Source organism: Alternaria arborescens, assembly GCF_004154835.1.
Source record: "Alternaria arborescens strain FERA 675 chromosome Unknown contig_2, whole genome shotgun sequence".
Taxonomy (NCBI): domain Eukaryota; kingdom Fungi; phylum Ascomycota; class Dothideomycetes; order Pleosporales; family Pleosporaceae; genus Alternaria; species Alternaria arborescens.
In genome coordinates this window covers 1,129,910-1,153,756 of record NW_021167857.1, presented here as the reverse complement: position 1 = coordinate 1,153,756, position 23,847 = coordinate 1,129,910, and the positions used below count along the sequence as shown (strand labels likewise).

Below are 23,847 nucleotides of genomic sequence, written 5' to 3'. Positions count from 1 at the left end.
ACGCGCCAAGGCCAGCCCGTGAATATCAAAAGCAAGTGATGGATGCCTCGCAGCGCGTATGCGGCTGGACAGCCACAGGAGCCAATCCGTCCATTCATGCATGGGACATAGGCAGCAGTAGAGGTATCGTGCATTCGACGTGTAGTGTCCAAAGTCGCAAGGAAGTACTGCGCAGATCCGCACTCAGACATGCAGGCTATACCCTTGTGCGTAATTGATCGTTCTCATGCGCTCCCACGACGCTGCCTGTTCTCCAGCCCATGACATGGATGGTTTACGACGCGGAATCGCGTCTCACCGGCAACGCTATATCACAGACGATGAGCAGATCTGGTGAGACCGGTCAGAGGCTGTGAAAAGGTAAGGTGAGGCGTCGAACGGTGCTGCATAGCCGGGCTGGCTAGCCAATGACACAATTGGCGGCTGGGATGGCACGCGTAGCTGGCTACAGGCGAGCAGGATTGCGCATTCGCGAAAAGAATGGCGCACCCCAGACAGGCAGCGCAATCAAGGTGGATAGGACGGTGGATAGGTGGATAGGTGGATATGTATGCGCGCCTCGATCGGACGGTCTCGATTCGGAGGTGGTGGTGAAGGGCGCTAGCGCGGATCAAGCAGTGGCACTCGTCCATGCCAGCTCCCCCCATGTCTGTGTGAGCTCGCCGAAGCTTCCACATGTCGATGAGCACCTCCATCTTCCCCGGATTTGGCTCAAGTAAGACTGACTTCCCTCGTTGACCCTCACAGTCGCTAGCTTCCTGCAGCTTCCGATAGCTTTATCTTGCCCGGCCGACTACTGCACAGGTGCTGCATCGTTTATCTCGTGGCCGGCCCTTGCCTGGAGCTTAGCTATCTTCCTCGCTCGTCATTCGAACATCGCCGCGTGACTGACTCCCAGCGCATGCGTCCCAACACTCTCTGACTGTTCCAACGCTATCGCCTGCCCTTTCACGCCTCCATCTGGGCAAAGACTCATCATCCGTATCTAGCTGTCGTCCCACTGCTCTGCGCCCAAATACATCCTCGACCTTCCAGTCGGGTGCTCAGCTTAACTCCGCTGCATCGCCCCAGGCACACACTTCACCCAACCTCAGGTTCCCACGCTGCAGACTATGGCTGCTGCCTGAGCGCTGCCTGCCTTCTAGACAAGTCCCCGCGTGCCCCAGTCTCCTGAGAGACATTTCTGACGGCTACTACGCGAACCTGACACTGGCTGCACTCGTGATGGCTACGCGCATTCATCCTCGCCTGTTTCCGCCGCTACCATAACCGTACTTGACACGCCCTCTGCCCTCGTCGCCAGGCCAGTCACGCCCTCTGCCCTTTTGTACCTGCAGGAGGCCGCCGCCGCCATGCACCCATACTCGCGCCCCTCGCCGCGGACAGCCTCGCCCGCCAGCAACCTCCAAACCAACCCCGCCCGAACCAACAACCAGCGGCATAGCCAGGATATGACTGCCTACTCAACCACCCCGCCCTACAGCGACCGCGGTGCCGAAGAATCAGAAGGCGAGATGATGTCGAGGGGAGAGCCCTCCTCCGAGTCGGATCAGCGGCACTATCAAAAGGTCAACCAAGTCATCCAGGTACGTACCTTTAGTCCCGTCTGGCACTGGACGAATGCTAACCTCATCAGAACTTCTTCACCAAGTCAGCCCTTGCTGTGATATCATCTCGAGTATCGCTCCCGCCCGGATACAACAAGGATGGCAAGTTGAAGCACAACAAGTGGGTATGTCATCTATAGATGATCCCGACCTTTGCACACCTCACTAACATGCCCTAGTTCAATGTCGTACTCCCCGATAGCGACGTGCTTCAACGCCAACTCACCGAGTGGAAACTCATGGATGCCATGGCCGGTCACCATCCATCACTATGCATCGACATCTATCTGGACGTACAAGGACTCGGCCACAACCAGTCACTCGTTATACACGACGATGAGGGAAAGAGATGGGACGTCGCTGCAGCGCTGAACTCCGCGGATGCCGCCTCTCGATCGTCAGGCCGCACCGGCAAATCCACACAAATCGTGCTTGAGCGCTGGAGGGTGCACGTCGGAGATAAGAGCTCAATACAGCCATCAGAGCTCAACGACCCGCTTCCCAACGTATACAAAAAGGCCGTCGTCACATTCCGGTCGCTATTCGCCTATCTACGCTTCATGCCCGCTTTCAGATACAACAAGGTCATTGCCAAGCAACCTGCAAATGCACCCTCCCTAAAACTGAACTATCGCGTCTCAAATGGCGACTTCAGGAGTCCGCACGTCGATACTCTGAGTCTACCGCTCTATCCCACCGACGAGAACGACAAGATTACAGAATTAAACACAATCGAGCCCACCAATTCGCCTGTAGGGCCTCTGTGTGTGACAGTCGAGTACCGCACCAACTGCGAGTTTAGCGTAGAAGATTCCGAGTCTCTGCTAAGCTCCCAGTTCATGGGCCTAGACGACACCTACTTTGAGCAAAGGACCCGCCAAGTTCCCGGATCGCTTCCCGTCAACAAGATGAATGCGCAAGAGAGCCCTGATATTGGACAAGCATACGGCAGTCTCTCAACCTTCCATCAAGTTGGTCCGCCTACAGGAACGAGCCCAATCTCAGCTCTCCGCGCAGCCCGAGATATGCCCTCATCATCTCCAATGGAATCGCCGCCACAAAAACTGCCACCTAACCATCGCACTGCCCAAGGTTCCAAGTCCTCTTTACGCTCTGTAGATACACCACAGTATCAACGGCGGACTTCAGTCTCTTTCCAGCCATTCAAAGCCGGATCACTCTCATCGTCCCCAGCCCTTGGAAGTGCGGTGCCTCCGTCTCCCACCAGCTCGTTAGGAAGGCCCGGTAGCTCACTAGGCCGGACTGCGACCCCAAATCCACTCACCACACCACGCAATCGGACGTCGCTCAATGCGCTCCCACAAACGGCTCTTCGGGCACCTTCATTACCCAACGAAACTGTCATCACTTCTTCTGCATCAAGCTCACCAAAGCCCGCACCCATCAGCCGTTACAGCAGTAGCTTCGGCCATCGTAGGAGCAAGTTTTCTACAGGGGGCAACAGCAAAACGGAGGACGACAATCTTAGTAGCGGGAAGGGAAGCCTCTCTTCATCGATGCAACGCGGGTCTGATACATTGAACGAGGGCACCGGTGGTAGTTCGGGCGAAGTCAGGACCGACGACGAGAACATCTCGGACTTCCTGAAGCTTCTCGAGTCGAAGAAGGATCTCAAGAGCTTCACTCGGAGCGACCAATCCACCAAAGCAGCGACTATGCACAAGACTACTGCTCAGCTTTCAAAGTATCAACGGATGCGAGAGTCCCATACTGGACTGGCCGAATCTGTTTCCTCTTCGACGATGCTCCATCGATCGTCATCTTCTTCTAGCCGACACCTGTCCAGCGTTCCCGCCATGATTGCTGGTACATCTGTGTCAACAGCATCTTCGCCTGGCAAACCTATCTCTCCACACACTCCACACACACCAGCTATCCCTTCTCGACTCAGCGCAAATAGCATCGCTGAATACGATCAGCCAATTCGAAGCCGAAGTCGACCTAGTCGAGGGACGCGCGAACATGACCCAATCAACATAGAAGAGCAGAGCGAGAGCGAAGACCAGAACATGAACGCCATCGCCATACCGACATCACCACGCCCATGGCACTACGCTCGCCGATCAAGCTCCGTCTCTCAGCAAAGGCAGACACTACCTGACGATGAACCAGACGTGTTCGGCGTCCGATCGGCCAGTCTGCCATCGGAGGAGGTCGACCGCACTAACGATCTGCATCGTCTGACCAGCGCAGGTCTTACTTCTAGTGGCCTTTTCGCGCAAACGGAGCTACTCGCTAGCGGCAATCGCGATGGCCAAAATCCCGATAACGACTCTCGTGACGACCTGCCCCAGCCGTCGTCAACATCCAATATGCCTGCTAAGCGCGGCACCCCGGCAGGTGCACGCGGACGAGGCGGGTTCTTCTCGCATAGCTCTTCTACAAGCCTCAGCACAGGCGGCACCAGCTCGACTGAGCGTCAGAGCCGCTACAACTTCAACAGTCGCGCCGCAACCAACATCGACGACGACGAACCCTTGCTCTTCCAGATGAGCGAGATTGGTGCTGGGGGCTCCCGGCGCAGTCTCGAGGAAGCACGAGGCGGATCGAGCACCAACAGCGGAGGCAAGCGTGGATCGTACTTCCGCTGATCCATTTCCATTCGACGTGACGCACCAAACATTTGCATTTCTCGACATCTATTTACATCTTTGTCATTGGCGTTCATGGGACATGGAGTCGGATACCTTTACTGTCCCTTTAGCGCTGTTTACATACGTTGCGTATCTTCTTATCAGATTGAGTACCATGGCGGATGGATGGACCCGGCGTTTACAAATTAGGGTTTGCTTCTTGCACACGGCCGGGAAGGACATCTAACTCTCATGTAAGGAGTGGATTTTACATGTGATTGTCATCAGTGTTTGATGCTCAATGGCGCGGAGTTTTGGCATAGGGTACGGACATGGATATGGGTATGGAACCAGATCATCGAGTTAGCGCAGACGCCTTGATTGATCAACCGTTGCAGTATAAATGAATATGCTATCACTCCGCTCTATCGCACTTGCTTCATTCATGCCATTCAACTCGTGTATTCGTCTAAGCGTGACATTATGTCATGTTATACATACTAATACAGCGCGTTTCTCAAACACGACTCTGACTACGCCTTGGGCTTAACGCCCTTGTGGATTGCCGCAATCCCGTTCGTCAAATTCTCGTAACCCTTGCCTGGCACCAAGAACCCAGCGTCCCGGATCATGTTGCTGAACTCGGTCTGACTAGGGAAGCGCGCGATGCTCTCCACAAGATACTGATAACTATCCCTATCCCCCGCGACTAACTGTCCAATCAATGGAATGGCACCGAAACTCCACCGCTGGTACACGGCGTCGAAAAGCGGGTTGTCCACTTTGCTAAACTCGAGACAAGCGAATACACCGCCGGGCTTCAGCACACGGAATGCTTCCTTCAGCGCAATCTCCTTGTGTGTGAAGTTGCGGATGCCAAACGCCACGGTATATAGGTCGACGCTGGACGAGGGAATCATGTCCAGTTTCTCAGCATTCGCTTCTACAAAGTCGAGGCGCGGGGAGCGGGCGTAGGGAGTTTGCAAAGAGCGCTTGCGGCCTTCGGCGAGCATGTCTGGGTTTATGTCTGCTACGGTGACTTTGGTGTGGGCGTCGTGGTTGATGGAGGAGGCGTGGTCGAGCATGCGGAAGGCGATGTCGCCCGTGCCGCCGGCTATGTCGAGGATGTTCATGCCTTGCTGCTTGTCACCGGAGGAGGTGAGGGGGTTGCGGCCTGGGTTTAGGTTGCGGACGAAGTGGTCTTTCCAGAGGCGGTGGATTCCTAGGGACATGAAGTCGTTCATTGAGTCGTAGGATGAGGCGACGGAGGAGAAGACAGCGCCGACTGTTCCGTTAGCATTTCATTCCGTAGGTGTCGTAGAAATCAATTGCCTACCTCGCTGCTCCTTCAGGGCCTCGGATATCGTCTCAAAGCCAAAATGCGTCGTTTGCGGGCCATCCTGCGGAGACTTCGGGGGTGGCGTCTGCTGCGCCTGTCTGACGGAGCAGGAGAAACACCTATATGGCTCCCTCGCTACTCTCCTTTTGCTTCCATCGAGCAGCTGGCGCCCTATTCTCTGTCGTGAAGCCTGCATGTTGCGACAGTCTGGTGTTGTCGATTGTCGGAATGGCTTGGCGTCGACTTTCTCGAATGCGCAATGACACGCGCATAGACGGCCGGGGGTGCGCTAGCGGCCGCTGGAGAGCAACCAAAGTACCGCGGCCAACATCATGTTACGCCGACGCTTGCCGCCAATCCATCCTTCCCCAGATATTGATATACCGCCCTCCCCGCACTCGTGAAGATGTAGATTGTCAAAATGTCCTTCCGCTATACTTCGCGGATATTACGCTCACAGAGGCTTTCGAGCCTACAGACTCGCCTCAATGGGTCGCGGAATGCTGCAAACACGCCGTGGCAGACGTGTCGGGGTGTTGCCTCGACGCCTACGGCTGAGAAGTGTGTATGCCGTCTGGAGATTATTGAGATGGAAGGCTGACGTCTTTTGCAGAGTTCTCTTCCCTGGAGCCCTGAACAGCGAGTTTACGAATACTATGGAGTTTATGCAACCTGCTCAAGCCCAGGCGATATCGACGTACCGTGTCATGAACCAGTATGGAGAGATCATAGACAAAGAGATTGGCGTAGAGACCACAGACGAAGAGGCCCTTTTGATTTACAAGAACATGGTCAAGCGTCAGTGAATTTGCTCCTCAGTCCAAACACTATTGACGGGTTGTAGTGAGCATAATGGATCTCCTCATGTTCGAAGCGCAACGGCAAGGAAGACTTTCGTTCTACATGGTAGGTCGAATACTAATCATGTATGGAGCTATATACTGATGGAACAAGGTCTCCGCAGGCGAAGAAGGCATATCCATCGGCTCCGCGAGCGCCCTCTCTCCCGCCGACGTCATCTTCTGTCAATACCGTGAATCAGGCGTCTACCTCCAGCGCGGCTTCACCCTCTCCTCGTTCATGAACCAACTCTTCGCAAACGCAAAGGATAATGGCCTCGGAAGAAACATGCCCGTCCACTACGGAAGCAAAGAGCTCAACATCCACACCATCAGCTCAACACTGGCGACGCAAATACCCCATGCTGCAGGCGCTGCGTACGCACTCAAGATGCAAAACATCCAGAACCCAGAGACCGAACCACGAGTAGCAGTATGTTACTTTGGCGAAGGCGCAGCCAGCGAGGGAGACTTCCATGCCGCCCTCAACATCGCAGCCACCCGCCAAGTACCCTGCATCTTCATCTGCCGTAACAACGGCTACGCCATCTCCACACCCACATCCGACCAATATCGCGGTGACGGGATCGCCTCCCGCGGTGCAGGCTACGGCATCGCCACCCTCCGCGTAGACGGCAACGATATATTCGCTGTCCGCCGCGCAACGGCCGAAGCACGCCGTCTGGCTCTACACGACGGCGGTCGACCCGTGCTCATCGAAATGATGGCATACCGCGTCGGCCACCACAGCACATCAGACGACTCCTTCGCGTACCGCCAACGCGTCGAAGTCGAGGACTGGAAACGCCGCGACAACCCCATCACGCGACTTAGAAAGTGGCTTGAAGGCAAAGAACTGTGGGACGACGCCAAAGAGAAGGAACTTCGAAGCTCGACGAGGAAAGAAGTACTCAGGGCGTTTGAAGAGGCGGAAAAGGAGAAGAAGCCTAGCATCAAGAATGCGTTTGAGGGAGTGTGGGAGGAGCTGACTGAGGAGCAGAGGGGTCATGTTGAGGAATTGAAGGATATCCTGGTTAGATATCCGAAGGAATACGATCTTGGGTCGTTTGAGGGTGGATTGAAGGGCTTGGATGATTTGCTTGAGAAGAAGAAGTAGAACATAGACTCTCTGTTTGCATAGGCGGTGGCTTCTCGTATGCAAAAGTATCGCATCGCCCATTATACTTGCTGATGCTGCAAATATTCGATATTTTCAGTGTGCCAATTTGCATCCAGCTTGACTTTCAGTTGCCACCACATCCCTCAAGTCACTCGAGACATATTCTTAGCAGATCGACCATCCCTTATCTCAAAGAGGATAATTGAACACAGCGCTCCAGGCCCGTGATGTAGTAGCTCTACCAGCGCACCTCATCACACACTACAAATGTAGCACAAAGCCATCAAGGTGCCCGAGCACGTGAAGCGGCAGACAACGGGCGGTTGCAACTAGTTGAGCTTTGCACAACATGTCAAAAGCTGTGCGATGTGATGCATATGCACGTCACATTGATCAGGTTTGCAAAGAAAAGATTAAATTGCGCGGGTATCTAGTGTCATCTGTGCTACGTAGCATCGACCAGCCAGTCGGGATCTGCGTCTTCGTCTTCGGGGTCTTCCATCATGAGTGAACCGGTCTCTGATGGGGACGAGGAGGGTGGAGAGGGCATTTCGGCGTCGGTGTTGGGGTTTGATATGAGCTTGGTGTCCTCGTCCCGCTCCGTGGACCTCCTCTCTGCTTGTTCTTGCGCGCTTGTTTCATTCGTAACTGGCGCTTCTTCGGGTATGAAACCTCCCGCGTCATCTGCAGGGCCATCAAGCGATGCAGTCCCGCCCTCCGACTTGACAGCATTTCCAGACGGGCCGGCCTCATCTGAGCCATCACGGACGAAGCCTCCACCTTCTTCTTCGTCCTCGGAAGAGTAGATCTGTCCAAAGCTACTTCTACGCCGAGGAAGCAATTGTTGTGAATCAAGAATTGAGCTCTCGAAGCTTTGATGTCGATTTAGACTGATTGGTGCTGCACGATCGCTCTCATCTGGGATGAAACCACCGCCGCCATCATCATCACCATCATTGTCCGGCAGAAACCCGCCGTCCCCGTAATCCTGCTCTGGTGGTTGGTAGCCACGAGCTGACGGTTCGGTGATATCTCCTTCGTCGGGGAAGAAGCCTCCTGCCATCTCCTGTGCCGCCAGCTCTTTGTCTTCTTTGCTGATCTCCTCTTGCACGTCGATAGCCGGGCCTCTTTCGCCATCAATCTCAATGGCATTGACCCGTTGTGCGATACGTAGACCGAGGAAAAAGCGCCGCCAAAGTCGTAGGGATTCAGTCCTGCGCGCTTCGGCCTCGGCCTCTTCCTGCTGGTGCTCCATGCCGTCAATGACTGCTTGCACAGCATCTGCGTACTCTTGGGCGACTACAACACCTTGGATGATTGCAGTACCATGGCGACCCTTGAAGGAAAAGCCAGTCACTGCATCTGCAAAGTCTACACCTACGATACGCGCTGCTTTCGACGCGAGCTTATGTCGGATATGCGTACCGCCAGGTGGGCACATGGATGGGACGTAGAGATCAAGGTTCCCGTAGGCATTGCGCGGCACGCGACCTCGGACAACTGGGGGAGGGATATAGAGCTCGGTCTGGAACTCCGCGAAGAGACCAGCGCCGACTTCATCAGCTTCTTCATCGACGTCCATGTCTGCGCCGATTGAAGGCCTCCTTCCTTTCTTGGGCTTCGCACGCTTGAGTGGTTGTTCGCCGACTTTCACGTCTCGACCCATGCGATACCATTTATCCGCCGTCCGGACCAAGTGTACGTTTGTGCGACGGTAGATAGATTCCATCTTAGGATTCATAGCGCTGCCACAGTTGACTTTGCCGACCACGTTCAGGGGGTGTATCACCTCATTATGCTTGAGATGTCGCTCGAGAACATAGACTGGATGACCTCTGAAATCTTGCACGTTCTTTGGAATGCCTTCCGCTGCTTCCTTGCGGGCCAAAGTCGCGTCTTCCATTTGGTCTCTGTCAAGAGTGGTTCTACGCTCGAAGAAGCTCATCGTACGGCGCCACCATCTGTTTCCATCAGGAGTACTTTCGACGCGGTATTTCCGCGTCTTGGCATTGTACGCTTTCGCGTATCTTCGTGTGACATCCTTGGCAGTATAATCCTCATCAAACGCTATCGCGTAGGAAAGGCTGTTCTGAGTGAAGCTAAGGGGCGGCTCTAGCTTCTCAGGCGAATTGACAGTAAACGTTGAGTGCGTATCGATTGGTACCCACTTCTGGTAGGAAGGGTTAAGCACTTCGACCCAGTACACTGGATATGGCGTATGGTAGGCTTTCTGCTTCTTGGGCGTCACACCTGTTTTATTAAGGACGGCATGTCGCTCCCCCATCACACGTTCAAGTCGCGATAGTTTCTTGTTACGCGGACCTTGCGACTTGGGTTTCGTCGGGCTTGGCTCTGCCGGCTTGTTGTACGGGTCGATGACTATGGTGTTCTTCTGAGCGCTCGACTTTTGCGGCGTCGCTCGCTCGGCTGCAGAAGAAAAAGGCAGCGGCTGTAACGAACATACTAGTCTGACCTCAATCCCAATACCCCGAAGGAGAGCACAAAACAACTGTGTGCCTACATCTTGTGAGCCCTGCAAAGTGTGTGCCGCTGTGCGAAACTCATCCTTGTCCATCGGGTCGTCAAGGTCGTCAAAGTCTGAGAACGGCCGGATAGCGGCTTCGGCTTCGGCCCATCTAGGCTTGTACATGCCTTGGGCCGTGATTCTGAACCGCTTCGACCACAGCACCTTGAGTTCGTTCATGCCATCTATGAAGTGTTTCGAGGCCGAGTATTGTGACAGGTCGGGATTTGGTACCAGGTTAGACAAGGTTTTGGAAGGCACAATCTTGCGTAGTGTGCTCTGCACTCTCCTATCGTTACACCAGGCATTTCTGCGATGGACATGGTAGAGCAGACAAAGAATGTGCATCTTATGTATATCGACGCGTCGCTTCTTTTCGACCGATGTTATCGCCCGCCGGCGTACCTTTCTCCTGGTCCCCGTGTCCTCCGGCTTTTTGACTCCCATGGTGATAGATATGTCGCCAATCTGGGGCGCAGCTTCGACACCTTCGTCAGGGTCGTCGGTATCGTCGCCGTCGGCAAGCGCGTCTTCCCACTCCATATCGCTGTCATCTGACTCGTCCGAGTCAATGATGGTCTGTCGCACTCGTTCGCTCGCGTGTGGTTCTTCATTGACGGTAGATTGGGCTGGAGCAGTGGGCCGCGATCGCGTGTGCGACGGCATCTGTGACTGTGATGGCGCATCTTTGGATTGCGATGACGCAGGAGATGATGATTCGGGAGCGCCGGTAATCGGTTCCCGCTGTCGTACTGGCTCAGTGTGGTGCTCAGGGCTTTTGTCTCTTCGTGGAGGCGCCGTCTTTCTTTTCTTGAGTGGGGGTTCCTTCTCGTCTGCGCTGGTGGGTTTCGACGTCTGCTCTTCGCGCAGCATTTCCTGGAAGACGGCTGGCACGCCCTCATCCTCCTGTGCCTTCTTTGCGCTCCGTGTCGATCGCCTTGGAGTAGCCGTTTCCGCGGGCTTTCGCGACCTTCCTCGCGCGCCTGCCATGCTTACTGTCACCTGTAGAGTTGGCGTAATGAGTGTGGATGCGAGTACTGTGATATGTGCGGTCGAGAGCTACACAGCGCAACAACACTAATCATGGCTACGAAAAGCGGGGATATAGATGCATGTAGTCCTGGCCGTTTGTGGGCGTGACGCCTTGCTGCGGTTCGGCATTGGAGCGGATGAATGCCAACTCTGATGACGCAATCTTCGAAAAGCGCGCTATCACGTGTTGGGCCATTCAGCCTCGTCAATCTTACGCGCCCGCTTCTTTACCTTACGAACCTCACCAGAATCAGTGCTTGTATTACACAGTCGTCAACACTGGACTACACGTAGCTGATGCCACGATTTGAGATGAATGCGCGCCCCACATGTCCATTGCTGCTCCTATGCGTCGTGCGCCACCACTTCAGCACAGGTCGCTTGGTCGTGATGCTTCGGATTTGTACAACCCCACATCAACATGATCCTGTAAACTAAACGTGCTCAATGAATTCAACAGTCATCTCACCAAAGCCAGATACAACGAATACCTGCAGATTGGTTTACTTGAGTGCAACTCAGAAGCAATAAGCTTCGCCGTACAGGCCGGCGTGCTCTTTGAGACTGGTACCCGAGCGCCATGAAGGTTACTACCATATAAAACCGGTAGCCTATCGTTCTTACCCAGGTCGGTATCACTTGTGCGCCTTGTGGAAAGTGTACCACAGGTGTCAGTATGATTGGGGGTATCAGCAGTCTACCGGTACTCAGGGTTGTGATCATTCTCAAAGAAGCTTCATACAGAACTCCGTAGAAGGACGAGATATGCTGGTCTTGGAGGCGTCCAGTACTACACGTCGTGGCTACCCTCTATATCACACCTTTGCCCCTACCACATCCAGGAAGACACGATTGACAAGTGCCTACTGTCTTTTCACATCTGGTTCGCATCTCTGAACAACACTATCAATGCCAACATCAACATTAGTATTAACACCAGGATCACAATCTATCATTACGAGAACTACTTGTCATGGAGATGTCCATGGTTACCGCTGTAAGTGGGCGTACTCTCCGCACCCGTCTCCAAGGAATCTATCCCACGGACAGTCAAGATCAGACAACAACATCACCTGCGCCCAATCCGCATGAGGACGAGTACCCGGTACGAACACCATATACCAACTCTTCGTATTCTCGGGCTGAAGAGCCGGAGCCTGTTACCTTCCCAACCAACGGAGTTCAATACATGAATCAAGCGTCAGGGTCAAGACCAGAGAAAACAGCTTCTTCACATACAGAGCCCCAGCCCTGGCATCTAGCACCATCTAGAATACGCTTTTGTAGTCCTTCATCTTCGGATAGTGAGATCGCTGCGACACCGCTGAACCTTGATGGAGCGCCAGATCTAGCATCCCAATCAGAAGCACCAAACCCACCATGGGGAAATTGTCCTTTCCCGCACGTACAAACCAAGGAATATATTCAGAATCCAGCACCGGTAGCTGTACCTGCTCCGATGCCGATGCCTGTTCCAAAAGCCAAGTCAAGTCATCGGCCGCTTTGGGCAGTTTCCAGTTGTTGCTCAGCACGCCGAACCCATTCACCTCCAGCGACGACCCATAGCGAAGATGATCGAATTTCTATCAAGACAGAGAGGGACTCTAGTTTCGATGAACCGCATGACCATCATAACACTACGGGTACTTGCTGCTCGGAGTTGCATCACTCAAGTGTGGACTCCTCGCTGAAGAATCCAGGGGATACCACGATTTCTGGCAAATATGATGACCCTGAGCTCGGTCCTCCGAACTTCGAGCGTGTCATTCTCCGAATCGATGGTCTCAAGTGTGGATGTTGTGAGTCGGGTCTTTCACGAATCGTTGAACGCGTTCCGAACACCAAGAACTTTCAGCTAAACACTGTACTTGCTCGAGTTGAGTTAGAGCTAGATACCAATCGCATCTCGGTTGGCAAAGTTATCAAGATGCTAGAAACCAGGACCGGATACAGATTCGAGGAGCAGGTGGTATCCGACGGTCAAGTCTTGGAGGTCATCGTCATCGACCCTAGGCGCATGCAGCACGCCGGTCGGCCAGATGGTGTCATACGCCTCGAAGTTCCTGAACGAGCGCCGTGGCGTCCTTTCGCTGTGCTAAGTGGGCGCACCAGCACAGCTCTGAAGGAAACGGCCACGGACGACGCCGATGGAGATTGCGGAATTTCAAAGATCCGTGTACCACCGACCAAGATATACTACGATGCAGCCATAATAGGGGCCCGAGATGTTCTCAGGCACTATCGTCAATTTGACCCAGATCTGCGCCTGGCGCCCATTGCTGCAGACCCAGGGCTTGATTTAGGAGCAAAGCAGACCATAAGAGCCCTGAAATGGTTTTTGCTGTCACTCATCTTCACGACCCCCGTCCTCGTATTCGCCTGGGCACCTGTTGGGAAACGCTCTAGAGGTCCTGCCAACTCAATCTATCTCCCCGGTTTACACACCTCCCTAGCACTCGCCACTGTAGTGCAGATCATCGCCTTGAAAGAGTTTTTCCCAGGCGCAATGCGGTCACTTTACCATTCTCGCGTCTTCGAGATGGACTTCCTGATCGCATTCAGTACAACAATGGCCTACAGCTTTAGCGTCGCTTCTTACATCTTCCAAGTCAGAGGCAAGCCACTAGAGACGGGGTCATTCTTCGAGACGTCTACTCTCCTAGTAACACTGATCTTGCTAGGTCGTGTTAGTAGTGTATCGCCTACATGTGAGGCAAAAACTGACAACTGCCTTTAGGTCATCAATGAGTTCGCCCGTTTCCGCGCCGCAAAGTCGGTATCATTCCGATCTCTCCAGGTTGACGAGGTGAGTCCAGGCTGCTCGAAACATATGTGGGACAGACGCTGATTTTCTGTCTTCACCTCTGTAGGTCACACTTATTGCCCATCCGGAGGAATCCAACTCTTGGTCCACCGCCCCGACAACCAAGATTGACAGTCGGCTACTCCAATACGGTGATTTCTTCACGATACCGCCTCATACCAGGGTAGCCACGGATGGTGTTGTTGTGTACGGAGGCTCCAATGTCGACGAGTCCATGATAACTGGCGAATTCAAACCCAATGCGAAAGGTCTAGACTCCGAAGTCTTTGCCGGCACCAACAACGGGGATAGGTTCCTGGTGGCGAGGCTGACAAAGCTCCCTCATGAGAACTCTGTGCAGCGAATCGCAGCTTTGGTGGAAGACGCAGAATTGACAAAGCCGAGAGCACAAGCACTTGCAGACCGGGTCGCTGGTTGGTTTGTGCCTGTAATGGCCTCGATTGGGCTCACAGTCTTTCTCATCTGGCTCTTCGTCGACAAGTACCACAACAAGAAGGGTTGGCGGAGTGCGGTACTGTCAGCAATTACCTACGCTATCGCTACGTTGATCGTGTCATGTCCTTGCGCTATCGGGCTCGCTGTGCCTATGGTTGTACTCATCGCGAGCGGAGTAGCGGCACGATATGGTATCATCTTCAGAGACCCACAGAAGCTCGAGATCGCGCGCAATGTTACGGATGTCGTCTTTGATAAAACCGGAACTATAACTATCGGAACGCTCAAGGTCGTCAACGTTCCTAGGTACCGTCACACAGATCATGCTCATACAAAAGGCCTGCTGATGGGCCTCTTGAAGGACATCAAGCACCCTGTGTCTATTGGGATCTCGAGCTGGCTAGCGCAAGATAGGGTTGTCCACAAAGACTTCCAACCTCTGGAGGTCACAAACATCATCAGTGTTCCCGGTCAAGGAGTCCAAGGCACATGCGCGAAGACAGGAGTTGAGATCCGGGCCGGGAACGCCGAGTGGCTGGGTATCAACGTGATGGGACCAGAGACCAATACGATGTGCTACTACACGTATGACGGAGATCTTCGCGCCAGCTTTGAACTGATGGACCATCCTCGCCCTGGAGCGGAAATGGTGATTCAAAAACTGCTAGCCAGAGAGATCAAAGTGCACATGCTGAGTGGCGACACTGCCGGCGCCGTTACTAGCATCGCCAACAGACTCTACATTCCTGAGGGAAACACCAAGGCATCCTGCAAGCCGGAAGGCAAGATGAGCTACGTACGCGACCTTCAAACACCCGGCAAGTTCGTCATGTTCGTGGGTGACGGTACGAATGACTCTGTGGCGCTCAAGCAGGCGCATGTCGGCGTTCATCTCAACCAAGGCTCAGACATCGCGAAGAGCGCGGCTGATGTAGTCCTTATGACCACGCGCCTCCACGATATTCTGATCCTACTCGACATTTCCTTTGCTGCATACCGACGTATACTTGTGAACTTCAGCTGGTCGGCCTTGTACAATATAATCGCCATCCTCCTTGCAGCCGGCGCGCTCGTCAAGGTAGGTGACCAAATCAGGATCAAACCGCAGTGGGCTGGGCTGGGTGAGCTCGTCAGCGTCTTGCCCGTTGTCTTGGTTGCATTCCAGATGCGATGGCGGGACTATGGCCAGAATTACAGGATGATCGAGGCGGAGTATCAGAAGGTCGAGGCGCCAAAACGAGAGCGTCGTATACGCACGCGTGGTAGCTCTTCGGCTGATGGCACTGGATGCTGTGAGATCCCAACGACGAGGTTGGCGCAGGTTGATGCTTTTACGAGGAGGAATGACAGGAGTAGGCTTCGAAAGTTTCTTCTGGGAAGTGCGTCATGAGGCTGTTTTCTTAACGTATTCGTGTTTTGCTTTTTGCGGCATTATGAGCATAGCGTAGAATGGATTGGCACCAAATCTTTCTCCACAAAGCGTATTTTTGATGAGCTGTGGTTCTCACAATTAGAACCCAACCTAAAGGCAGACCTTGCTACTAACTCTATTAGTTGCAACCTGTACAACTATGTATCTGAGAAACGAATCCGTAAAAACAGGTAAAATTAGATTATACGAGCTTCTTCCCAATCTCACGTCTTCTCCCAACGCTTCTTTTCCCGCACCACTTTTGAGACGCTCGTTCTCCCTTCGTAGTCAGTTCTGCCGTTGCAACAGGTCGTTTGTTACGTTCGCTCAATGGAGGTGAATCTTAACGACATGGTCTTCCCAATTTGGTGGAACGCCTTCTCCATCCATCAAGCCATGCACATATGTATCTCCAACGAGTGTGTAGTGGCCTTGGGACGCATTCAGAACCGGCCGCAGGCAGAGTGGTACGTTCGATCCCAGCAATATAGCGATCGAGTCATCAGGAAGCATTTCCGGCGGCCCTAGCCCCATGCGGCCGTCCTCTGTGATGAAGAATCTTCGATAAGCGCTATTCATATCACAAGATCGGAGAAAGCCACGGATACGACCATCGTCGCTCTCATACTGCGTATTCCTGATCTCTTTGTTCTCCGCTCGAGCTTTAAGCCAGCTCCAAAACGCTCTACTGAGACAAGTCACATCTATGTCTCCGAGCCTCTTGAAGATGTTTCCTGAGTGCTGAGGCCGATGCCAAATATCCCTTGTAAAAGATGACCACATCCAACAATCCTGAGCCATTGTTCTCAAGAACCACTCTTCTTGTGTTTGTCTCCGTGAATGGGGAAGGTGTATTTCCTCTCCAAGCCCAACCATACGATAACATATCTTGACATGCTCGACATAGGCCTTCGGACTAGTATCAGGACTGGAAAGAATCGGACTGACTTGGGAAATTCTAAGCTTTGGTTCAAAGCCGTCAACCATGAGAATATCGTCTCGCCTTTCGACGTTGACCCCGCAGCGACCGTCTGCGGAGAACAGTAAGGAGCAACCGTCTCTAACTCTTGCAGCCTGAGTGTGATCCGGGGTCCTTACGCTTCTCTCAGTAACCCAGGAGGGTACTCCTGGTATTCCGGATATGGTGGTGCCCATCAGAAATCCCAATGAGCCGCCAGTCTCAATGTCATGGAGGATTGCTTGCATGAATACTTCTTTCGGCGACATGTTGTAGTCAGGGGCTATGGGAGATGCGCCTCGCCAATCATCTACTAGCCCGAGTATCCCAAAGACCTTGTCCCGAATATCCACCGCATCGCGCAGATGTGTTTGACGCATGATCTGACGCAAGCTCAATTTCCGGCCTCGATTTTTCATCTCCTTCATCATTCCTGCACCGCTGTGCATATTGGATAACAACTGATCTATGATCTCGACGTCACTGTATGGTAGCGATGACTTCAGCTCCTCACAGCAGTGTTTGTCATGACGATCTGACAGTTCAACTGCATCTGTAACTACCTTCCACGGGACAGTGATGTTGCAGTAAACCACAGTGGCCTCACGAGCAAGAACTGTCTCTTGAACGACCCAGATCCTTGTCCACCAAGGGTTAGAGAGTAACGTGTTCCCAGCTCGAATAACCGCCGGCCATTTGTGCTTGGGAATCAATTTGCGCTCTTTCACGTCAAAGAACGGCACTTCGGATAGATGTATATCCATAGCACGGGCCCCCAGATAGACGAAGAGTCCGAGTGCGTCTTCTGTCTCTTCATCTGGCTGGTGTTCTAGGTCATCTTTCTCGAAGTAAGATTCTAAAACTTTCATGTCTGTGCCATCTTTGAACCAGTGGATGATATCTGGTCGTGCTACAGGAGCTTGCGATTCACGTCCGTAACCCAGCCAGATGAAGACTTCCTGGGCAGAGGTATATATCTCGCCCATGAGTTGAACCTGTTCAGATCGCTCATTTACATCCGACTGGTTGATGCACGCTGCATCAGCGTAGATCATCAAAGTTTCATCTGTCTTTCGTAGTCGTTGAAGCCCGTTGCATAAGTTTCGTGTAACGGGCAGCGGTTTGCCATCAATAGTGATCGGCAATGTAATATTTGGATCACCCCAGACATATGAGATGGCATAAAACTTTGGGTTGTCGTTGAGTGAGACTGTTTCCAGATGGCATTTGACGTCGTCGTTCCAGGCACCTGGGTGGACATGGAGTATGCGTATCTCTTTCCGGGTGGCGTCGAGTGGGGAATACATATTCCGTGCAGCGCTTCACAGTAGTTCGCGAGAGCGTGCATGAGGTGAATGTCGCTGGGCTGGTAGGCTGATGAATGCATTTCAGCTGGCAAGGTTGGCTGCAGGTTGCACGTGATTAAAGCGAACCAATCGCGCGGAATACCTACTGGGGCTGTGCTGGATATCAGCCGAACAGAACGCGCACATTTATCAATTCAGTGTAGCAGAACAAAGGTGTATATTCCGTAGCCGTCATAAACGTCATCGTTATATAGCCGTACGGCCAAAACCATCATGTGATCTTCTTCATACATCTTTGGTCTTGCTCAATCATCATTCAAACAGCTGGCTACCATAAAGGAAAAGGTCATCATCATAATATATGAGAGCAATTTCGTAGAGGAGAACAAAGTGCCAACCCAGGATCAAGGACAAGTGTTGCCGATCCGAAAAGCAATAAGAGGAATAGGTTTTCGCTAAAACGCTTCAATGCCGTCGCTATGCAGCCCCGCCGGGTAAGAAGAGGAAGAGGGAAACGAAAGGAGCCGGGTATGGTGGTCGTTACATATCCCAGACTGTTCGATAACGAGATGGAAAGCAGGTAGCCGGTCCCAAAAGAGATATAACGTCATGGGTCGTCGGCCAGGCCGTAAAGGGTTCGTGAAGGATGCAAGTTCGTAGGAATCGTGGTATCGCTGAGCTTGGGCTCTTCAAATCTTTTGGTTCGATGCGCTCGTCGTTATGTTTTGGTGTCGTTGTTGCTTGGTACCGGTTTTTATACCGTGGAAAGTGTAGTCTATCAATATGTTCTTACACTCTATATCCCGCCTCTTGAAGACAACCCGAGCATCTCTCGTAAGCACGGACATAACCACGGCCGCAATAGCATGCCGAGGTTCCCGAAGGGGCCACAGAGGCTTTGCTGGGTCGTCGGCCTCCTGCCGCAGCCGCCTGTGCGGCATCGAGGCCGCAATCAGAGTTCCTTGGGCTGGTGTTGCCACTGGTGGTACTGGAGCTGTCGTAATCGTTGGATGAGGAAGTGTTCCGTCGGCCTGCTCCTATCGGTGTTGGCAGTCCCTGGGCACCCTGACCGGGCCGTTGTCCTGGGTACATTCCATCGTTGACCGAAAAGTTGCGGCAGATCATGTAGGCTCGAGTGGCGGCGGCGTTCTTGGCTAGCTCTTCGCTCTCGTACTCCACGTCAGTCGAATACTCTCGGTTGTTCACTCTGACGGTTGAACCATAACCATAGCGTGTTCGGTAGGTTTGGAAAAGTGGGTCGGGCCAGTGGCGCCTTTGGCATAAGCCTATACCCGAGAGTCAGCAACCAGTTCGCTCGTCAGTCTGCTACCATGCAGCAATTTCGTGGATGACATGTTTTCCGGGTCCCTATCGTGTGGGTCTTCTACACTAGACAGGGCTGCAACCCATGCGTCTTACGCCAGCGGGTAGCTAGACAAGATCCTCATATGACTTGATTGATATCCGACTATATGGTACCATGTGTCTAAAAAGAAAAAGTTTTCTGTTACTAACCTGTCAGGTACATAACGTAGAACATGTTGATGTGTTCGGATGTGATTATTGACGTGTAATTGAGCGATTGGAACGACTGACGGCGCTTCGAGGGTGAGCTGTCAGTCTGAAAGCAGGACTACTGCTGCGGAGTATATCTGAATTGGCAAGCGTTCGTTGGTGGCGACGATAGTAGGCCGAGAGAGGTGTTCGTGGCAGTGGTTGTACGACAGTTGTTACTTTTAGGGTGTGGTTGACAGTTGCCAATAAAGGATTGACAGCTGTACAAAAGAGATAGAAAGCGTTGATGTATGAACAGCAAGGAAGAGGGAGCGGCTTGCAGTCAGTCGGACGGGGATGGGGGGAGCATATGTGCCTACTGTGGGATCCAGCAATATATTGCAGCAGGCGAGTGTAGCATGTATCCAAGCGCGTCTCGCCCGCCAGTAAAAACCGAGGGGCAATTGGGCTTGTGGAAATGAATAATCTGCGGGTCTTGTTGCGGCTCTGAATGAGGGAGACCCATAGTATGTGCTGGCGGGCAAGTAGCCAACGGTAGAGGTTCCAGAATTTTAGCTAGCAAGAGACTCAAACCTCAAAAGGTACAGTCTGACCGGTTCGCTCTTGCCACCGTGCTGCGCGCAGTAGCGCTGTAAAAAACGGCTGGCGATCGGAGACAATTGCTGTAACCCGTTTCCTCAAGGCTGGACATGTCTCGATCGGCATTGTGCATGTTTAGACGCCTAAGAGGGACGCATCAACAACGAGGTGGCCAGCATGCGTCCTAACAGCGCTCTTTGCTCGTATCTCCCGGATGTAATGGGCCCACTAATGCAATATGCAAATGAGGGGAGAACGCAAGTACGTCAGACTCTGCACCCTTTGTCAAGTGTACCGATACCATGAAATCTTGGCGACAGAATGCGTGATACCCGCGGATGATTTTGAGGGGCAGGGTCTGAAAGGGATCAGAGACCAGGCCAAACATGCAGCATAAAAATGGGACTGCTAATCGACTAGGGTACCAACCGCCAGAGTCGCGACTGGAGGGGGGTTGGACACGATTGTGTGACTGCAAGACGATGCAAAGCATAGTGGCTCGAAGCGAGCATGCGTCACAACAGGCATAGCATGGAGCTATCCGGCAGCCCCAGGGGCGAACGCAAGATGGTGATTGATGCGTTCGAGGGTTCGAGGAGATACCTGGGGTTGGTGTTACCAGAAAGCATCAAGCGTCACTGCCAACGCATACATGCAGAAAGCACGGTCCTCGGAATATCGCTACTTGGAGATGCGCCTGCAGCTCAAATGGGAAAGGGTCAACGGCTGTTAGCTGTAAGTTAGCTGTAAGCCGTGTGCATGCAGGCATAAATTGGCTGTTGCGGAGACTGTCTGAGCGCGTTTGCAAACGTAGTGGAGTAGAGCTGACCAGGCGATGATTGACGAGTGAAGGACTGCTGGAGGGGCCAGGCGTTCCTGCGCAAACGATCCCGGTCCATCGAGGGAGATGAAGAGTTCACAGACCTGGGAGTTCAGACCTGGGAGTTCACAGACCTGGGACCCTGGTGGTAAGGCATCAAAGGCTCCACTTGCCCAATGTCAACACGTCGAACATGGCAGGCTGCCAAGCTCAACACGAACAGGTCTGGAGAATTTTTCGACATTGACACAAAGAGGATCATGCATCGGGCGGCTGCAGAGTGTCCTCGACAATTGACCTGCCGAAGTGGATAGCATCAGGACAAAGGTTGAGGGTGCACAGAGCAAGTCGTCGTGGAGCGGACGCAAAATTCGGATGATTCGATAGGCTGGCGCGGTTCACGACAGGCAGCGGTGCATGGCTAGGTCCCAGGTCCCAGTAACGACCGCTTCTGTCTGGCGCCGATCCAAGATGGTGGTTGATACATGGAGCGGGACGATGGCGCTTGTGAATAGCGGCAACGAAGCGCAAGGAACCGCCACTGGCATAGTAGACAAAGAATAGTGTTTGAAGTCGGGCGAGCGCGTCCACGGCCATCAGAATCTGAACGGAGATGTCGAACGAGCTTCAGAACTATGTTGCACGCGCGGGAGATCTGTGGATGACGCGAGCGCGCCAGCACGGCCACCCGCCCCAAGCTGCAAAACAGGCGGTGAAGAAGAAGCCAGCGCTGTCAACCATGCGCCCCTCTTTCTGCGCAGTAATCTTTGACACTACGCATTAGCAAGAATCGCATTTCTTCGACTTGTTCGACAGCGCGAGGGTGGCCATCTGGATTGCAGAGTCGTCGCTCCTGGAGGCGTCATGTCGTGGACACGTCGTCTTCGAATCGGCCTGATTCCATCCACGGGCTACTGAAGACCCACATGTTCGAGCCCTTTTCCAACCAAGAGCATACTCACCCTCCTGTTCAGCCTCGCGCGGTAAGACGTGGTGCTACAGCCGGGTGTGTGCAGGGTAATCTAGAGGGGCCGGTTTCGACGTCCATTACCGATGCTCGATGGGACACGACGCTCCGTCCCGAACCTCCGAATCTGTTATTGCACCTCTCAGGGTCCATTCACATTACACAAATCGAGGTGTGGTGACCAGTCTTTCACGCTCATGTGTGACGTCCAGCAGGAGATATTCACCGGCATCGGATAGCGGTCTACTCACGACGCAAGAACATGCCTAGTGACCGCTTCATCTCTGTAGTGACCGCTCGTCTCTGTAGTGGCTGCTCGTCTCTGTAGTGACCGCTCAGTCTCCCCAGCCAGTCATATTCGAACTCATAGACCATGCCGTACTTGAGGCCTGGCTGCGTAGATGCTCAGCCCACCAAGACTACTCGTCATACGCGGGGTCAACGGTCGTGCCCACACCATCTACCGAATACGGCATCTACAAAAAGCAAATGTAACTAGAGCGTACACAGAAAGTGTACTGCGACTCGATCCACCTACACTATGCAAAGTGTAGGGGAACCGACGTTGACGTTGACGTTTCAAATGGCTCTCCGCCTACTCCGGAAGTCCGACAGTGAGCGGTAATATAACATCTCGAGCAGCTTCATATATAAGATAACCACTCGTCCAATAATCTCGACCATACAAACGTCTACTGAACTTACATTCAAGCCACAAAAACAATCTATCAAAATGCCCAAGATCGTCCGCCTCACGCTCTTCAAGATCCCCGACCAAGACCTGGTCAAGGAAGCCATCCAGATGTACAACACTCTGGCCCAGGACGCGAAAAAGGTACGTCAAAGCATGACCTGACCGCCCAAGTTCTCTTTCCTGTTCCAGAACTACGTACATACCCGCTGTTAGACGGTCATGGCCAGCACATGTAGAACGTGCCACTCGTGCATAGCGCCCCTGCACGTCGGACCATCTCGTCACCTCGGAACCCCAGATTATTCTAATCGCCCTCGGGCTATTTTCTGCCTCTCGATAAGACGAGGCGGACGATGGCGTCAACCCTCTTGAGCGCGCGGAGCAATGTCCCTGGCGGGTAACCGCTGGGAATATTGCCGCGGCTAGGAGAAATGGGGTGGGGGTGACGAGGGGGCTGCAGCTGCTCGACGCGCGGAAACAACTCCGCCTCACGACGCACACATTGGACGCCTAGAATATCCCTCACCATGGAACAACGCTAGAGATATACCGACAGCATCCGCGCCGACACTCTCCCGAGGCTGTGTTGTTATCGCAAGAGAGCATGCTAACGTCATGTTTGTACAGGACGGCAAGAACTACATCCAGCTCGCCCAGGCCAACGCCACCTACGACGACCAGCGCAGCCAGGGCTACACACTACTCGCCCGTTGCATATTCGAGTCCAAGGAGGACATGGACTTTTACGACAACCAGGATGAGGCACATGCTAAGATCAAGGCGCATTTTAAGCCAAAGGTCAACTCGCCGCCGCTAGTCATCTACTCGGACATGTCGTAGAGCTGAGATTGGATATCGAGCACGTAGCAGAAGTCAATGAAAGAGTGATCATCTCAGTTTCATCAGAGTGATTCAGAGTGATGTTGCCGAAGCTTTACCAGGTGGCGCATACCCTATGCTTTCACAGCATATCACAATGACGTCCAGGAATGACGAAAGAAACTATTGCACGATGCATGCACGTTTACCGAAGATGATTGTGTTGTCTTCGTTGGAATTGCAGAGTTTGTCTACAGTGCAGTCACTGAATCCTCCTTTGTCTCCTCCAACGCCTTTTGTTTAGGATGACATATTAGTTCATGTCATCCTGAACAGCATCGCCTTTGGCATTGCAGTCTTTGAGAGAGTGGTTACTATTGAGAGCAGACGTCAGCTACGATTGAAACATCTGATGGAGCTGTTCATTGACCAAGGACAGAGCCATGTCCACAAAGCTCAGAAC

The 23,847-nt window shown here is 53.1% G+C and overlaps 8 protein-coding genes across 8 annotated transcripts; 4 read left to right on the top strand and 4 right to left on the bottom strand.

Annotated features, from left to right (window-relative positions):
• Window positions 1-1,352: 1,352 nt before the first annotated feature.
• Window positions 1,353-4,219, top strand: AA0111_g1235 (Autophagy-related protein 13; the record flags this gene model as incomplete). Its single annotated transcript, XM_028646319.1, has 3 exons — window positions 1,353-1,586; window positions 1,637-1,732; window positions 1,787-4,219. 3 exons carry the CDS (start codon window positions 1,353-1,355, stop codon window positions 4,217-4,219), a joined length of 2,763 nt encoding a protein of 920 aa, XP_028511535.1.
• A 515-nt stretch (window positions 4,220-4,734) lies between these two features.
• On the bottom strand, window positions 4,735-5,736 carry AA0111_g1234 (hypothetical protein; the record flags this gene model as incomplete). Its single annotated transcript, XM_028646308.1, has 2 exons — window positions 4,735-5,486; window positions 5,538-5,736. The coding sequence occupies 2 exons, from the start codon at window positions 5,734-5,736 to the stop codon at window positions 4,735-4,737; spliced, it is 951 nt and encodes a 316-aa protein (XP_028511534.1).
• Window positions 5,737-5,961: 225 nt separating this feature from the next.
• On the top strand, window positions 5,962-7,496 carry AA0111_g1233 (2-oxoisovalerate dehydrogenase subunit alpha; the record flags this gene model as incomplete). Its single annotated transcript, XM_028646297.1, has 4 exons — window positions 5,962-6,101; window positions 6,154-6,338; window positions 6,385-6,446; window positions 6,495-7,496. The coding sequence occupies 4 exons, from the start codon at window positions 5,962-5,964 to the stop codon at window positions 7,494-7,496; spliced, it is 1,389 nt and encodes a 462-aa protein (XP_028511537.1).
• Window positions 7,497-7,944: 448 nt separating this feature from the next.
• Window positions 7,945-11,013, bottom strand: AA0111_g1232 (DNA repair protein; the record flags this gene model as incomplete). The annotated part of the gene is made up of 1 exon (XM_028646285.1): window positions 7,945-11,013. One exon carries the CDS (start codon window positions 11,011-11,013, stop codon window positions 7,945-7,947), a length of 3,069 nt encoding a protein of 1,022 aa, XP_028511536.1.
• A 1,015-nt stretch (window positions 11,014-12,028) lies between these two features.
• Window positions 12,029-15,704, top strand: AA0111_g1231 (P-type cation-transporting; the record flags this gene model as incomplete). The annotated part of the gene is made up of 3 exons (XM_028646274.1): window positions 12,029-13,741; window positions 13,793-13,861; window positions 13,926-15,704. 3 exons carry the CDS (start codon window positions 12,029-12,031, stop codon window positions 15,702-15,704), a joined length of 3,561 nt encoding a protein of 1,186 aa, XP_028511462.1.
• A 348-nt stretch (window positions 15,705-16,052) lies between these two features.
• On the bottom strand, window positions 16,053-17,990 carry AA0111_g1230 (hypothetical protein; the record flags this gene model as incomplete). Its single annotated transcript, XM_028646263.1, has 1 exon — window positions 16,053-17,990. The coding sequence occupies one exon, from the start codon at window positions 17,988-17,990 to the stop codon at window positions 16,053-16,055; it is 1,938 nt and encodes a 645-aa protein (XP_028511444.1).
• Window positions 17,991-18,779: 789 nt separating this feature from the next.
• Window positions 18,780-19,530, bottom strand: AA0111_g1229 (hypothetical protein; the record flags this gene model as incomplete). The annotated part of the gene is made up of 2 exons (XM_028646251.1): window positions 18,780-19,276; window positions 19,506-19,530. The coding sequence occupies 2 exons, from the start codon at window positions 19,528-19,530 to the stop codon at window positions 18,780-18,782; spliced, it is 522 nt and encodes a 173-aa protein (XP_028511158.1).
• Window positions 19,531-22,604: 3,074 nt separating this feature from the next.
• On the top strand, window positions 22,605-23,405 carry AA0111_g1228 (hypothetical protein; the record flags this gene model as incomplete). Its single annotated transcript, XM_028646240.1, has 2 exons — window positions 22,605-22,706; window positions 23,193-23,405. The coding sequence occupies 2 exons, from the start codon at window positions 22,605-22,607 to the stop codon at window positions 23,403-23,405; spliced, it is 315 nt and encodes a 104-aa protein (XP_028511159.1).
• Between the last annotated feature and the right edge of the window lie 442 nt (window positions 23,406-23,847).